The 17,390-nt window shown below is 40.7% G+C and overlaps 1 protein-coding gene across 1 annotated transcript in view; it reads left to right on the plus strand.

Moving 5' to 3' along the window:
* COL4A2 (collagen type IV alpha 2 chain) overlaps positions 1 to 17,390 on the plus strand; it is a 180,346-nt gene that overhangs the window by 114,323 nt on the left and 48,633 nt on the right. Inside the window, exons 20-27 of the mRNA XM_087716708.1 lie at positions 3,824 to 3,979; positions 5,082 to 5,174; positions 10,790 to 10,953; positions 11,806 to 11,878; positions 11,971 to 12,077; positions 14,032 to 14,233; positions 16,148 to 16,207; positions 16,561 to 16,623. Coding sequence (XP_087572834.1) covers positions 3,824 to 3,979; positions 5,082 to 5,174; positions 10,790 to 10,953; positions 11,806 to 11,878; positions 11,971 to 12,077; positions 14,032 to 14,233; positions 16,148 to 16,207; positions 16,561 to 16,623 — 918 coding nt within the window. The remainder of the gene's footprint in view (positions 1 to 3,823; positions 3,980 to 5,081; positions 5,175 to 10,789; positions 10,954 to 11,805; positions 11,879 to 11,970; positions 12,078 to 14,031; positions 14,234 to 16,147; positions 16,208 to 16,560; positions 16,624 to 17,390) is intronic.

Genomic DNA, 17,390 nt, shown 5'->3' on the forward strand with positions numbered 1-17,390 from the left:
TCTTCTGTACTTCTGACAATGAGTGATGTAGGCAATATAAACCATAGTCTAGGAATCATGGCTCATGATTCAGCTACTAGAAGTAGCTGAAGTAAATCACAGCTCAAGGGATGTGCTTTTGAGAGAACTTTCTACTCCTAGATCATGATTTACATTACCTACAGGAAGGGCTTTTGACAGGGGATCGACTAAAGCTCACAAGAACTGGGACGCATGTTTAGAAAACAATTGACTCCATTTATATGAAATGCTTTAAACTAAAATTGGAAGTAAAGGGAGACCATCTTTAGGGCCTAACCCCAAGCATAAACTTTAAATCAGTTAATCAGACAATGAGGAAGGGAGTGATGAGAAGAAAGGGGAACTCAGATATAAAGATACCTAAGAAAAGGGACGCAAATGGAAGGTCAGTCAAAAATGAATGAGATGCCTATATACTAATGGTCAAATTTGAGGAACAAACAATATGAACTTTTGAAGGCAGGTACAATATTGTTGCCATTATTGAAAGTTGGTGGAATGGAACACATCTTAATATCAACTGAGAGACAAACTCTGCTACTAGTGGAAGATTAAATAGGTTCCTGATGTGAGTAGCTGACAACTTTGTAGTGGAAAGTAGAGGAGGGAACTAGAAGGTAATCTATACTGGTCTTAATTCTCACTAGTAGGGATGAAATGAATAGAAGAGTAGAAGTTGTAGAAGGGGAAGAGTGACCATCTCACACTAGAAGTCAACATTATGCAGACACAAGTAATCAAACAAAGTCAAACTGGGGTTTTACACTTTAAGAAAGTTGATTTCAACAAGCTTAAAACAAAGATTAGGAAAGATTCCATGAATAGACCCTAAAAGGAAAAACAAGTCAAAATGCTTGGGAAATTCTGAAAAATGAAATTTAAAAAGCACAATCAAACACAATAATCCAGAGAATAAGAGACCTCAGATGAAACCATCATGGTGTAGAAATACCTCTCTGACAAACTGAGGGACAAAAAGGATAAATATGAAAAATGAAAGAAAGGACACATAATTAGAACAGAATTCCAGCAAATATCCCAAACCTCCAAGGATAGAGTCAGGGAGCTAAGGCCCAGAATGAACTAAAATATGTGACAAATGAAAAAAAATATTCCAAAAGATTTATTTCAATATCTAAGGAATAAGAAAAAGGTCAAGGAAATGATTGGGCCACTAATGAGAAATGATGGCAAGAAGATGACAGGCAACAGGGAGAAAGTGGAACTGCTTAATTTCTTCTTTGCAACTGTCTTCATGGAAAAGGGAAAAAATAGTGCAACATATGGAAAGCAACAAGTGGGGACAAAACAGGAATGCAAATCAAACTAAGCAAGAAATGGTAAGAAAACATATATCCACTCTAGATGAGTTCATATCGCCAGGACCAGATGGTTTATATACCACATTTCTGAAGGAGCTAGTAGATACAATCTTGGAAACATTTAACAATATTTCAGAGCTCTGGAACACATGGGAACTATCAGAGCACTGGAAAAGAGCTGATGTGATTGCAATCTTCCAAAAGGGGAAAACAGTAGATCCAAAAAACTATAAAATAGACCAACCAGCCTGACATCAATACATGAAAAAATCCTGGAAAAAACCATCAAGAGGTAGATTTATGAGCAGCTAGAAGTGAACAAAGCAATTACTAGAAGCCAGCATGGGTTTGTAAAAATCAGATCATGGCAGACAAACCTTATTTCCTTTTTTGATAAAGTGACTAAATTAGTGGACCAGGGAAATGCTGTAGACATAGATTATTTAGACTTCAGTAAACCATTTGACAAAGTAAGCTATAACCTACAGTACATCTTGGCAAGATTTTAACAATATGGGATAGACAATACCACCCCCAGATGGATTTTCAATTGGCTGACCCAGTGCACTCAGTATGTAGTCCTCAACTGAACTGCATCTACATGGAGGGAAGCAAGCTGTGGGGTACCTCAAGATTTTGTCTCAGGCTCAACATTTTTACAAATGATCTAGATGAGAGGATAAAAGGAGAACTCAGCAGATTTGCAGATGACACCAAGCTGGAGAAAACTGCTGTCACTTTGGAAGATAAAGTCAAGATTCAGAAGGATCTTGGGCCCTTCAGAAGATGTAGTTTAGTAGTGAGAAAAGCAAGGTCCTGCACTTAGCCTGGAAAAATCAAACAAACAGGTATACAGTAGGTGATACCTGGCTCAACAGCAGTAAGTACGAAGGGGATCTAGGTATCCTTGTGGGCCAATCTTAACATATGAGCCAGTAGCATGCTGCAATTGCCAAAAAAGCCAATGTAGGCATAGGCTGCATCAACAGAGGGATAGCATCAAGAGGATAAGAAGTAATAGTACTGTTTATATTGCACTAGTGAGGCCACACTTGAAATATTACCTCCAATTCTGGTTAGCATGGTACAAAAATTATGCTAGAAATAGTACAGAGAGGAGCAATAAAGATGATAAGGGGTCTGGAGGCTAAATCGTACAATGAACCATTAAGGAAGCTAGATACGTCTGGCCTAACAAAGAGAAGAATAATGGGTGACATGATAGCTGTCTTCTGGTACTTCAGGACCTGCAACAGAGAAGAGGCTGTGACAAACATAGCCACAGTGGAAAAACAGTATCGGGGAAAAACAGTACCGGGGCAACTGGAATCTATCAGTGCTGCTGACTATTTTTGGACATTGCAGCGATGCATGCATTGGACACTGAGTGCAAAGGAAAATCACTTTTAGCTCTATTGAACTCATGTAGCATGTCGGAAACATTGTGCAATTAAATGCATTAGAGTCAGTCAAAGTTAATTTCCTATTTCTCCTAGTTCCTATTCCTATATCATTGTGAAATTATATTTGTGTTTGGTTTGAAAGGGTCTATCATAATCACCAAAAGTTTTTCAGGAAGCAAAATCTTTGAAAAATTTGTTGTCCAATAAATATATTTGTTGTCCAGAATATATTGGTGGCTGAACGGGGTGAAAAAAATTCAGATTAAATTCCAGATTAAGCTCCTATACATTTGTTAAATCTGATGGCATCAGATAACATCAGCCACAGTAGTGACACTTGATGGGCCTATGGCTCCTGCTGCAGATGGAAGCTGTAGCCAATGGAGCCATGCCCAGCTTCAGAAGGAGTGACAGTTGCTGCTCTACCTGCATCATGAAGGTGCTTCTACTTTTATTACTTCAGAACCTCACCACTGGACTACAGTACTCAAATGAACTTCATTTGAGGCTATCTTTAGAATGATTCAGCTAGTTTAAAATGTGGTAGAAAACTACTTGTCAGGGAGACCCACTATTGTAGAATAATGTTTGCTTTGCAGTCATTGTTTTGGTTGTCAATAAGCCTCTAAAGCCAAGTCAAATTGTTAAACTCTTACATAGCATTGCACTGATATCAGCTCACTTTGTCTGGAACAATACACTCCATCATGTCCAGGCATCAAGGGAGGGCCAGATTCCAACCTACACAAGAAGTCAAGGGTTGGAAAGATCAGGAAAGAAGTATTTTGGGTTGTGCCCTCACATGATCAAATACTGCATTAGCAAATGTGTTGCCATCAGAAAGTGTATTTGGAAACATCAGAATTATTCTGTTTCAGCAGGGCTTAACGGCGATCTGGGACTGTGTTTTTATTTTATTTTGTTTTCTTTTTTTATTATTGTAAATATGATAATTGGTTTATTGCTTTGTTCATTTTAATAGTGAGAAATTCTCTACCGGTTTGCTTTTCATTTATATTTATTTTTCATCTATGGCCGCCTGAGAGTCATACAGAGCCACTTTCTTCCCCATTCCAGATGTTTATGAGGGAAGAGGTTTTCCTGGAGAAATGGGCCCCAAAGGTTTTATTGGCGATCCTGGCTTCCCAGCTACTCATCCTGGTCCTCCCGGTTTAGATGGTGAACCAGGAAAACCTGGCTTTCCTGGCCTCCCCGGCCCTCCAGGAAGTCCAGGTAAATGGAATAGATATTTATATACTGATTTTTAAATATTTAGAAAAAAATCTTTGAGAAGTTTTCTTAATCAGGCATTTTGAAATTGAACAACCAAGGGAAAAATGAAAATTCAGGTAAATAAAAACAAATACTAAAGCAGCTGTTTATTTGTGAAATAATGCCTTGCTATATATTTTAGTCTTGTTTAATTAAGACCACAATAACCTATTATTATCAATAATTTTATTCTGTCAAATCTGCCTCCCTTTATCTTTTCTATCATTCTCTTCTACTACTACTCCTTCACTGGGATAATTTTTATTTAAAATCTATTGTCATACAGACACACACACACACACACACACACACACACAGAGAGGGGGAGGGAGGGAGGGAGAGAGAGGGAGGGAGAGAGAGAGATTTGCCATGTCTGCATGTATTGTGTATAAGATAGCCTTTGTTTTGCTCCTGATGATAAGCCATATCTTAAGTTAAAATAAGCTTAAGTTTCAACAGTGGTAACAATTTGTAGTTAACCTGTTTCTCTTTCATCACAATCTGATTCAAAATGCAGGTTTGATAACAGTGTTAACAGCTTGGCTTAATATGCCATGCAAATGAAAGTCATAAAAAGCTTCCTTCCTATTGTACTAATGTAACATTTGTTTAATAAGGGTGTATTGAATAACCAATGCTAGACTACTTTCACACAATTGTGTATACTATCAACCATGGTTTAAATATTATAGTAGTGAGTTCACATAATATACTAAGTCAAACCAAACAAACAACATTACAATTTAACAGCATGTTATAAAGACTCAGTCTTCACCTGTTTAATTAAATGAAGCAAATACTGTTTTCTGCTGCTGCCTGGTGTCTGAAAGAAGGGGGAGAAAACAACAGTGTACTATACTCATACAATATATGAATATTTTGAGCTGATCAAAAGAAAGAAGGATGTAAATCTCCCAATAACTAAGATCAATGTTATCTCATACATCTTGATTCCAGACTTTTTCTTAAGTCTCAGCACAGACAAGCTAACCTATTACTCCTGGTGCAGAACTGCATAACCATGCCAGTCTCCCTCAATCATTCCAGTCTTCCCATTTTATAGGTTATTCCATTGGGCTGAAAGGATATCCAGGAGTTAAAGGTTCTGCAGGCAAGCAAGGCTATCCAGGTCTAGAAGGACAAAAAGGACTGAAAGGTAAAGTTTAAAATACTGAAGTATATTGATCTATTGTCACCATAGATTTTCATGCAAAGAACATACTTCATGTGCATTGTATAATGGGATATAGTCTAAAATGCTTTTCTTCCTGTTTAGTTCTCTATTTTCACAATTTCTCTTACAAGAAAGCTTAACTTGCAAGTGTTTTTTTTAATCTCAGTCTTATCTATTAACTCTTTTAACTATATAGTCATTTTTATTCTTTCCTTTCCTTTTGGGATAGGTGGGTTAATTTATTATTTATGCAAAATGTTGCTAATCCATCCAAGTAGCCATCTCAACTCCAATTGCTCCAAGATAACATAAAATAAGAAGGTTGAAAGGGATCTTGCAGGTCTTCTAATCTAGGCAATCCACTGCTTGAGCAGGAGACATTACACCATTCCAGACAAATGGTTGTTCAATCTCTTCTTGAAAACCATATCCACAAATTCTGAATGCAAGCCATTCCACTGATTAACTATTTTTATTGTCAGGAAATTTTTCCTTAGTTCTAGATTGGATCTCTCTTAAATGATCTTCCACTCGTTACTTCTTGTCTTGCCCTAAGGTACTTTAGAGCAGTGATCCCCAACCCCCGGTCCGCGGACCGGTGCCAGGCCGTGGAGTACCTGGCACCGGGCCGCGCAGCAGCCGGGGGCCATGATCGCTGCAGCGGCCGGGGGCCATGATCGCTGCAGCGGCCGGGGGCCATGATCGCTGCAGCGGCCGGGGGCCATGATCGCTGCAGCGGCCGGGGGCCATGATCGCTGCAGCGGCCGGGGGCCATAGTTTCTTTCTGTATGCAAATTAGGGCTAACTGGCACAAGGGGTGTTACTGGACCGCTGGTGGCACTCTGACGTCACCAGCGGCCCACCGCCCCCCTGTGTCCAGCGCCGCCCTTCTCATTCCTTTTCAGCGCTTCAGCGCTGGCCAATTCCTGAAAAAAACCTAAGAGCGCCTGCGCAGCTACGTAGGGCTAGCGTAGACAGCGCTAGTAGCGTAGCCTTGCGTAGGCGCAGTTTGTGCTATGCTATCTACGCTAGCCATACTGAACAATCAATGTGTCGTCGCGAACAACGCCCCTCCACCCCTGCGCGCGCTCAGCGGGCCACGGTAAAATTATCAAAGGCTGACTGGTCCGCGGCGATAAAAAGGTTGGGGACCACTGCTTTAGAGAATACATTGGCCTCTTCTTTTCTGTGACAGCCCTTCAAATATATGAGGATTGCTACCACCCTCAGTCCTTCTCTGTATTAGGTTAGACCAGGGGTGGGTTGCTGACGGTCCCCGCCGGTTCCCGCGAACCGGTTGGTCACCGGACCTGGAAGTAAGCCTGCACCGCCCCCGGCCCTGTATACCCATCCCGGCCGGACGGTATTTTGTCCCTTCTGTCTCCCCGTTGCTCAGAAAAGCAACTTCGGGAAGGTCCTTTGCTAGCAGGCAGGTTCTAGGACGCCTGTGGCCACCAAAGGATCTTCCTGGAGTTGCTTTTCTGAGCAACGGGGAGACAAAATACCGTCCATTTTCCCCGTGCTCAAAAAAGCAACTTCGGGAATGTCCTTTGGTGGCGGCAGGCATCCTAGAACCTGCCTGCTAGCAAAGGACCTTCCTGAAGTTGCTTTTCTGAGCATATAGCCCCCCGCCACTTCTGGACATCTATTGTAGTCAAGAGGAGCTGAGGAGAGCACGGAGAAGAGCGTGAAGGTTCTTGGCACTCTGGGAAGCCGTGAAAGCGGCAGGGAGAGGCGCACGGCTTGGTTTAGACTCCCTAGATGTCACAGCAGCAGCCTCAAGCGCGCCGATCTCGGCGTTTTTTGCATCGGGGCGTGCTGCAAGTGGGAGTGAGTGAAGACCTCTTCTGGATTGCTGATGGTGGAGGTGTAGAAGTTTAATAAATAGACAAACTCAGTTATGGACATGCAGAATAAATTGGAAGTCTCTAAATGATGGTGATTCTCAAACAAGCCATTCTTCTTTACCCTTTCAAAAATATTTATTTAAAAAAAAAACTTTAGTGGGGATGTTGTCTTTGCATATAATCTGGCTTTTATTTTACTTGCAAGTACATATAGGTTCCTTCTGATAAAGACCCTCTTAACATTCTGAATTTATTTAATGAATAATTATTAATTATTTACCTACTTGAATTTATTAGCCGGCCAACTCCAATGGACTTTCCTGTCCAGTATCCCTCCCCCCCCTCACTCCTTTCACCCACTGCTTGTACACTACAGGCCCCGATCAAGGCAAGGAGTGAACCGGCGAACCCATCCAGATATAGAACGTGGGAACACAGTGGAGCCTTAAGGGGAAACTCCCTGTTTTGCAAAATGCTGTTGGTCTTCCCTCCAGGGAGGGGAACAAAGGAAGACGATTGAGGGAATCCTGTCCAGTTCTCCTCCGATTCCCTGTCACCCCATCCACACGTACCTCTTCAAGGTGCTGGGCATCTGGGATCCCTTTCTTCCTTGTCCCCCAACATCTGCTCTGATGGCAATTATGGCTAAAAGCAAAAGGTCTTTGGAAGCTGTCTCCTCCCCCTCCCTTTTGCAGAAACTCCTCTTGCTGGACAATTGCTTCGTCTTTCCTGACTTTCAACTTCTCTTGTCCGACTATCTTCTCCTGCCCCCCTCTCACCTGCATGGTCTCAGTTGCTGCTTGGAGTGGGGAAGATTTCTGGATTTGCAGGACTGAGGAAAAGGGGAAGAAGGAACAGGCCCTCCAAGTCTGCCCCCTCCCCCTTGGGGTTTTTGCAACCAAATTCTCCCCCCCAAACAGAGGACCCTGTCACCCAAATGCTGTGGGGCAGAGCAGGCTGGCCCCATTACTGGACAATGTGTGTGTGTGGGTGAGGAGGGAGGCTGGAGCAGTTCCACTCTGAATGGAGGGAGAGGAAAAAAGTTGGGATTCTCCCTACTGTAGCATGTAAATGGCAGAGAGAAGCCAAACCTTTTCCTCTCAATTCACAGAGGAGCTGCGGCTCCCTTTATGCCCCCCCTGACCCCCTCCCTCCTGGGGATCGAAGTACCTGAAAGGGACAGGCAGGCTGCCGCAGCTCCACTGAGAAGACATTTCTGAGAAGAGAAAGTTCTCCAGTCCGGTTGCACCCACCATTTCTGGACATCTATTGCAGTCGGGAGGAGCCAAGGAGAGCACGGAGAAGAGCGTGAAGGTTCTTGGCACTCTGGGAAGCTGCGAAAGCGTCTGGGAGAGGCGCGTGGCTTGGTTTAGCCTCCCTGGATATCGCAGCAGCAGCCCCAAGCGTGCCAATCTTGGTGTTTTTCGCATCGTGGCGTGCTGCAAGAGGGTGTGAGCAAAGATCTTTTCCGTCCGGTGCAAAGGACTTCCCAGGAGATGGAGGACGATGCTGCTGCTCATGGAAGCATGGAGAAAAAGTTTGCAGGAAGCAGTTTTTTCCGCATCCAACTTCTGCCTTGACAGATCTCTGAAGAGAAGAAAGGAGTGGCAGAGGAGTATTTCTGCAGGGGGGGGGGAATCCACCCAGCTTTTCCCTTCCCTTCTCTTTCAAACTTTACAGTAACTTTCTCCTCATAAAGGAGAAAGAAAAATTGAGGGTTTCTGCAAGCGTATGTGGGGTGCGGGAAGGATCTACAGTCTTGCCTTTCAAATTTTGCCATTTCTCCACTTCCCATTTGCCAGCACAACTCCAAGTGATTTTTCGTCTACTGGGGTGCTGATTTGGCTCTACGTCCAATTGCCCAAGATGACTTGTTCTGCACCTACCTGACCACACCCACCTGGTGGCACCCCCCAGCCACATCCATGTGGCTGCATCCACCTGGCCATGCCCCTCCAGCTATGCCGAGTCATCTGTGCTAAGCCAGGTGCACCTAATCCTCCATAGATAGATGTTTTCTTACCATTTTCTTAGCTAGTTTGACTTGCATTCTTGTTCTGTCTCCTACAGGTGCTGTTTTTGATAGGTTGGGCTATTTTTCACTGTCCCCCAAGAGCCTGCAACTTCCACCCCTGCTATCTTTTTCTCCCTGTTAGTCAGAATTAGGTATAGCTGACCCTCTAGTTCTCTCTCCTACATTTTGGATGACAAAGGTGTCAGCTAGGCACAATAGGAATCTGTTTGATCTCCCACTAGTTACAAAGTTTGTCTCTCAGTTGTTATCAGGATAGTTGAAATCCCCCATTGCTATTGTGGGTGTGTTTCCTGCATATCTTAGCTCAGTAAATGCTGTAAATAAATAATAAGGCTGTGATAAGCTTCAGAAATGAATGCAGCCACTTTAAACTTCTGATTAATTTCATTAAAAGAATTTGTTAAAGCAGCATCTCTTTTCAGGCTCATACAGAAGTTGTTAAGACAAATGTCAGATCACTGTTTGTACAAGCTGTAAATCTTTGAAGTGCTTTCTAAATATACTAAATCATTTCAATTAATAGTGGGAGGCAGCAACAATTTATCTGGATGAATTTAAGCAAGAAGTGTGCCGTGTATAAATAAATGACTGGACTCTGCACATTACAGATAAATATATATACGGAAACCTCACATCCAATTCCAGCAAATTTTTTGGAGGGAACCCTATGGATTTGAAAAGGAAACCTCTTGGCTGAAGAAACATTTTTCCCATTTAGTCTCTGCTCACATAGACAGGATTAAGTTGCCATGAGATTCTAGATGCATGTTGGTAAAATCCCAAGGGTGTAAAAGTGGACGTTTCAATACTACTCAGAGTTAAAAGTCAACCCCAAGGAATTCTGTATGAGACCTTTAGATAAAAATACATGGTGCTATGAGATTGTTGTGAATAAGACTACTATGGAGGCAAAGAAAAGGGATTTCAGTCAGCAGGCTGAATGTGACATCGAGGCACTCCATTTGGCTCTTCTCTGGCATTTGTAATAATATTTAGATAACCAAATCAAGTCTGCACAATTTTCAGTATCTCTATACTTCCATCTAGTGGTTCTATGAGTTTTTAAACTTAGATATAGTAGCCTTGCTTTATTGCCACAATATTGGTTGTGTTCTTTGCAATATCTGTATCTATGAATATTTATCTATGTATTGAGCTGATACGGATAGCTGTAATTTTATATGAATTTTGCTAAAACCCATGGTTGCAAGTAAATGTTTCAATATGATGCACACACAAACACACGTATATATATATATATATATATATATATATATATATATATATATATATATATATATATATATATATATATATATATATATATATATATATATATATATATATATATATATGTTATATTTATGCTGATAAATAAATAAAGGGAGACTAGTATAGATCTATTTCAAGCTATTTAGCTCTCATCAGCTAGCCACACCCTTGTGACTTTAAATACATATATTTAAAGTCACAACCCCTGGTATGCCCAAATATGGGAGGAAGGTCACACTTCCACTCTCTGTCTTCGGCTCGTCACAAGAGACCATTCAGACAGAAACCCAATATTTTTTACTGTTGCCTTTTTGTTACATTTTGTTATATTTATGCTGATAAATAAATAAAGGGAGACTAGTATAGATCTATTTCAAGCTATTTAGCTCTCATCAGCTAGCCATGCCCTATGTTGGGAATCGAACCTATATATATATTTGTAGGTGATAGAGGAGATTGCATATGTGTTGAACATACCGAAGGAAGAAGAGGTCCTGCAGGACAACCTGGTCCTCCAGGATTTCAAGGTCCAATAGGATATCCTGGGGAGAAAGGAGAAGTAGGAGATCAAGGCTACCATGGACTTCCGGGCTTTCCTGGTGGAAAGGTATGATATTTTTGTAATGGAATATTGTATATTTTAGAGAACAAAATATTAGATAATATTTCCGCAATTTATTATGTACATTTATGCCATAAATATTTTGAAAAGTGAGGTTCTTTATTTATGGACTTACATTCTTTGCAGCAATGGGGTTCCATATGTAGATCTTTCACTTGAAAGCACTGTTTTCCCTGTAGAAGTTCCATTAATTCTTTGGTTTTATAAAAAATGTGCTATGCATCTTTTATGAGAAAAAATCAGAAATACCAGATCCAGTTGTGAAACTAGTCTAATTCATCATCTTTTCAGTGTTCAGCCAATTATAAACTTTGCACAAATATAGTACTTTCTTGAAATCCTGCATCAGTGGTGGGTTCCGGATCCTGTTGCAACCGGTACGGTGCAACAGGACCCAGCATCCACCACGTGAATGCATGCAGCATACGTGCATGCGCGCAACACATGCATACTTACCGCCTGCGATGCTCCACAACACCTCCGTGACACTCCAGCTACTCGGCGGAGCATCGCACAAGCACTGTATGGTCCATGTGCGGAAGCGCCGGAGAGCTCAAATACTGGTAAGGAACATGAGCGGATGGGTGGGCCCTCCAGAGCACAGTACCAGAACGGTACCCAGTGCTCCCGGCAGGCATTAGTATGCCCATACCGGGGTGTACCAGTCATAACCCACCACAGGACTGTACATATGCATGCAAGCCTGCATTAATTGTGAGAAATTATATGACTTCTTCAGTGCATTTTGTTCTCATGAAAGGTAACACAATTTTTTCTTACACTTTTGCAGTATGTTTTTAGAGTGATTAATTAAATTTTCTTAATATCCATCAATAGGGATTGCCTGGTGGACCTGGACCATCTGGACCAAAGGGGATAAAAGGGAATTCCCAACGTGTTACCACAAAAGGTAACAAACAGATGTTTTTAAAATATAAACTAAACCACTGTATTTTTATATTGACTTCTTTTGCTACATCTTCATAAAACCATGTTTTCAAGGTGCCAAAGGAGACCTAGGAGCTCCAGGATTTCCTGGAAGTCAAGGAGAAGATGGTTTACCAGGCAGGAATGGCATAGATGGTTTACCAGGGTTTCCTGGTCTTCGGGTAAGTCAGCCGTTCAGCCTCAACCCTCAAGATCCTAATGGGAGACTTACCACTTTGATGGCCTTCCCTCCACTTGACTTCTCCTAATGGCTGAAATTGTTCTGTCCCAGCCTTAGCAGAACCAAGAAGCAGACTCCTTGTCCCGAAAAAACCCTCTTTATTTAATTACTGTGAATTCATGGCATTCACAGACAGAAATGTCTAGGCAATAATACTTCCAAGGGTTAACTGAAGCACAGACATTATCAGTTCTTGGATAATTGCCATGCCTGGAGTTTCCAGTCCCAAAGCTGTAAATCAAACTCTCTCAAGCAGTCTGTCAGTGTTCCAAATATCATGCAGAATTAAATCAGAGTCCAAAGTAGAGCTATCCTTAAAGTTTCAATAATAAGACAGACACATTGGCACATCTGTGGAAATCCCAAATCTGAAAACTTCCTGGGATTTCACCCAGTTGAAAGTTCATGCTCTTATCCACACACCCATAAATCCATCACATGGTCCAATCGTCTTCAGCCATGCTGGCATTTCCACCCATCTAGTTCCAGTCAGGTGCAGAGGTGCGGAGACAAAAGATGAGCTTGGGCTCATCTTTCTAGAAGCCCAAGCTCAAAAGATGAGTCTGGGCTTCTAGAAAAAAATGACAACAACACATTCCACAATTCTACTCCTTTCTATTCCCCCCTCCTAACTACTACACTAATGAAGCAGCATAATGAAATAATAGAGAGTGTGGCAGGCCAAAGATCCTCAAAAAGAATATGACTGCAGGCCTGACACAGTCTCTGAGACACAAAGGACACCACTCCCCTTTAGCTTCTATTTATTCCCCAGCCAGAGAGGAGCCATTCTTTCTTTCTGAGTCGGCTCCTAGTACTCAACTGCTCTCCCCCCCCCCCTCACAGCTAGGTGCATACGCTCATTTGTGACAGGCCCCAGCTGTTCTTCTTCCCTACTTATCTCCGTCTCTGAAGGCAGCTGGGAAATGTCTGATGGCTCTGGCTCTATCTCTGCTTCCAACACAAAGCATCCATCAGAGCCTTCCCCAGACTTCAGGACTGAAGTCCTCCCCAACTCTTAATCATCCAAGTCTGCCACCAGCTGTGCTGGCAGCTGGCGGGCCACAACAGAAATCAGGTCAAGTCCTGAAGGTGCTGAGATGCTGCCTGGACTCATTAATGGACAAGAGAGGCCAGTAATCTGAAACTGAACCCTGGCAAGGCTAACACAGTGATTCTTGGGGATTTTGTATTCATCCTAAGCTGGTCTGGTCTACTACTGATTGATTGCCTTTACTGTTTTCACAGTTTTTAGACTGCTTTAGAAGCTGTACCATTCCTGGATGGGAATAGTTTGAAATCAGGCAGGAATTTTTAGTTATTCTTGAGGACAACTAGGAAGCTTCAATTGGAATATTATTTTATTCCAGAAATTTGGTTGGAACAGCCTGTCTTATTCAAAACATGTAAATGTTAAAAATTATCTAACAGTGACTAATAGACTCACACAGTGTAAATGTGACAATTTGAATATTTTATAGATTCAATATAGTTGAAAAATGCTGCAAGTTACTTGCACTACACAGACAGGGAGATTTCATAGATCAAGTTACTTGCAATAAATATTCTGCTAACAATTTTACAATTGCTTTCTAAGCGGTTTTGATTCTAAGTTATTCATCCATCAAACAACTTTAGCAGTTCTTACTACTTGGAGTTTTTCCTTTATTATCCACATTTCCTCATTAAAGCCATTCATCTGGAGCTATGAAAATATATAGTCTGTTAGTAATTGTCGGGTACAAGAGTTACCTCTTCTGTTAGTAATTGTCGGGTACAAGAGTTATAGAAATTGGGTAACTCAGTAGAAAAGGTAGCTGAGAAAGTTAAGAAGTGATTTAGTGCTGAAACAGCTTAGCTGGTGGAAGCTTATAATATTTTAAATTTCTTTGCAGGGTGATGGCATAAGAGGTGAACAAGGGGATCCTGGTGGTGCAGGCCAGCCAGGTCCAAAAGGTTTTCCTGGTGAAATTGGTCTGCCTGGTATGAGTTTGTTCAGTCCAAAGGGATATCGTGGTCCTCCGGGTGACCCTGGAACATATGGAAATCCTGGCTTTCAAGGCCCTCCTGGCCCCCCAGGCCCTCCTGCTCAGATAGGTACTTTCTTGTAATCCCCAACTAGTTTGAGCACATTTGGAAATCTGAGATGACTATGATCACAAAATGTCTGCTAGGGGGAAGGGAGCTAGTTACAAAAAACATGAGACATGACAATCACAAAATGATGGTACAACGTTAGATCTAATAAATGAAAATGGACTGTCATACTTTTCATATCACTTTTAGCTGGGACTTCACAGATTCACCTTGAAGTTTATATCAATATACACGAACCCAGTAAAAATCTATCTGCAGTGTTTTAAAAAACCCTTTTCTTTCAAGTGCATGCCATAGCCTTGTTTCGTTTTAGCAGACAGCCCATCACGATATGCCGGGGGGGAAAACACCTATATTCCAGCCATTGTATTGTTTTCCTGGTTCCTCAAACCAAAAGCAGTAGAAAGAAAATCAGCAGAAAACTACTGTTTATATTTTATACAACATAATAACAGAATAAAAAATTGGAACATCCCAAGCTTCAACTGGCTTCAGTGTTTCCAGAGTCTGGTGGTAGTAGACTACCAGGACAGAGCATTTTTAATTGTTCTTTTCTTATTGGAAAAATCAAGTTATGTACACTAACCTAATGGCTGGTGTATGGGGAGATTGGGTTAAATTCTTAGTGGCGCTTCTTGAAGCTTTGTAGTCACATTAAAACCTTTATTATGGTCTTTAGGCCAGAAAACACTACAACAAAATTACATAAACCTATAATTAATAATTAGGGACACGATGACTCAGTGCCTAGAACACTGAACTTGTCGATCAGAAGGTCAGCAGTTCTGCAGTTCGAATCCCTGGTGCTGCATAATGGAGTGAGCTCCTGTTACTTGTCCCAGCTTCTGCCAACCTAACAGTTCAAAAGCACATAAAAAATGCAAATAGAAAAATAGGAACCACCTTTGGTGGGAAGGTAGCAGCGTTCCATGAGCCTTCAGCATTTAGTTATGCCGGCCACATGATCACAGAGAAATCTTCGGACAGCACTGGCTCTTCGGCTTTGAAACAGAGATGAGCACCACCCCCTAGAGTCAGGAACGAGTAGCATATATGTGCAAGAGAACCTTTACTTTTATAATTAATAAAACTAAAAAATACACATAAAATACAACAAAATTTCATAACATAAACAACCAGTAATCAGATTATAGTTGCAGTTCATCTACATTTATACTACAATAGGATGGATCACACAAATGGTGGCATAAAATCAGGCAATTTGGAAAGGTACCATATATCAGGGTCTTGATCAGCTAGAAAGAGGAGATAAACTTTGATAGTATTGAAGATACTTGACCTAGCAAAGATCTTACTTTGATGGCCAAAACAGCTGGTTTCAATGCCAACAACCAAGACCAATATCTCAGGAATAAAACTGCAGTATCTATTGTTCTTATAACTTGGTTCTAAGTGTTGCCAAATTTCATATTTAATGATAAAGTCTTGACTCAACTCATGCCAGACAAATTCAGGAAACAAAATACACAAGTATTTTAATTTCAACATATAAGCTTTTGTCTAAAGTTAAAATTCTTTTTCTCTCGCTTTCCCTCTCTCTCCCTCTCTCTCTCTCTCTCTCTCTCTCTCTCTCTCTCTCTCTCTCTCTCTCACACACACACACACACACACACACACACACACACACACACACACACACCGTAGGTAGGTAGGCAGGCAGGCAGGCAGGCAGACAGACAGACAGACAGATGATAGATAATATTTGCATTCCACTTTTTAGTTCAAAACAGCACATATTGTTTAGATCTTTTATTTGTTCTGCTTGTAGAAAGATAATTGATCCACTGAATTCCTATAGATGGATTCACATGTGTAGTCTAATTGAATATTATAGTCTGATACTGGCTTAAACAAATTAGATATTCTTGTTTGTTTGCTTCTTTTGTTTTATAGAATGTGGGCAAACAGAGGACAGCTTTCTTAGAGATAACAGAACAGAATCAATTCATTCAGGTAAAATGAACCAAACATGATTATTCAAAAGTGAACTATATACTTTTATTTAAGTGAATTCTCCCATAAGACAAGAAATCTAAGTGACAAGAAAACTGTGAGACAAGAATATTATTTAAAAACTCTTTTTGTATATTTTAATTTCACAAATTTCATTTAACAAAATATGCTGTGCGCAATTATTAAAAATTCAGACGCAACACTAAAGTAATTGTATTAAGAGTAAAATTCTTTTGCCCACTCAAATGACATTGTGGACTCTAATCTAACAAAACCTTTGCCATAGTTCATTTGTTAGGCTTTAAGGAACCACCAGCATTTTTTGTTCTTTCAGTTCATATTTTTGTCTTTAGGGACCAGCTGTGTTATGGCCCCAAAAGGAGCTCCGGGATACCCAGGACTGCCTGGACTACCAGGTATGCTTTTTTAAAAGAATCAAATAGTACCATAATTCACATAGCGAGAATAATTTCATCCAATTTTTCTTAACTATAATAATTATTCCAAAACAATAATGTACAAGTAGTCATCAATTAAAACTGCAGTTGTGACTGAAACTGATACCGTGTTTCCCCGAAAATACGACAAGGTCTTATTTTCTTTTTACCTACAAAATATGGCTTGGGCTTTATAATGGGGGGTTTATTGTTTTGTGGTTTCCGGGCGGCTCCTAAAGAGCCGGGCACAGCCTCATGGGCGAATGGCTGTGTTGCGCTGTCGCAGCATTGTTCAGCATTGTTTCAGATGCTGAATGAATGGTTATTAATCAAAGACCACCTGTAAATGGAGATCAAATATAGCTTACTTAATTAAAAAAATTAACTTTCATATTCATCTGTCAATTATTATTTTGTAATTTTGTGTATTTGTATGAACTCAAGAATTTTCAGTTGACAAATGACAAGTAATCCTTGTTGATGTTTTCTTGATAATAATATAGTACTTCCTGTTTTTATTTCAAGTAGACAAACCTGTTCTTAACTTACTGAGCATGTCAAATTCTTTATGTCCATAATATTTCAAGGGAACTGAAATTCTTTTGTATTGGTTTGAAAGTAACTATTTTTTACAAAGGATAATATTTTTCATTTTAAATCTCTTTAAACTCTCTTTCTTCCACACAAACTATCTAAACCTTGCTATATCTTGCTCTTCTGGAACACACTCTGTCTCACTTGGAAAT

Source organism: Thamnophis sirtalis, unplaced genomic scaffold, assembly GCF_051295495.1.
Source record: "Thamnophis sirtalis isolate CommonGarterSnake01/CBP01778 unplaced genomic scaffold, rThaSir2_p1.2 scaffold_5, whole genome shotgun sequence".
NCBI lineage: Eukaryota > Metazoa > Chordata > Lepidosauria > Squamata > Natricidae > Thamnophis > Thamnophis sirtalis.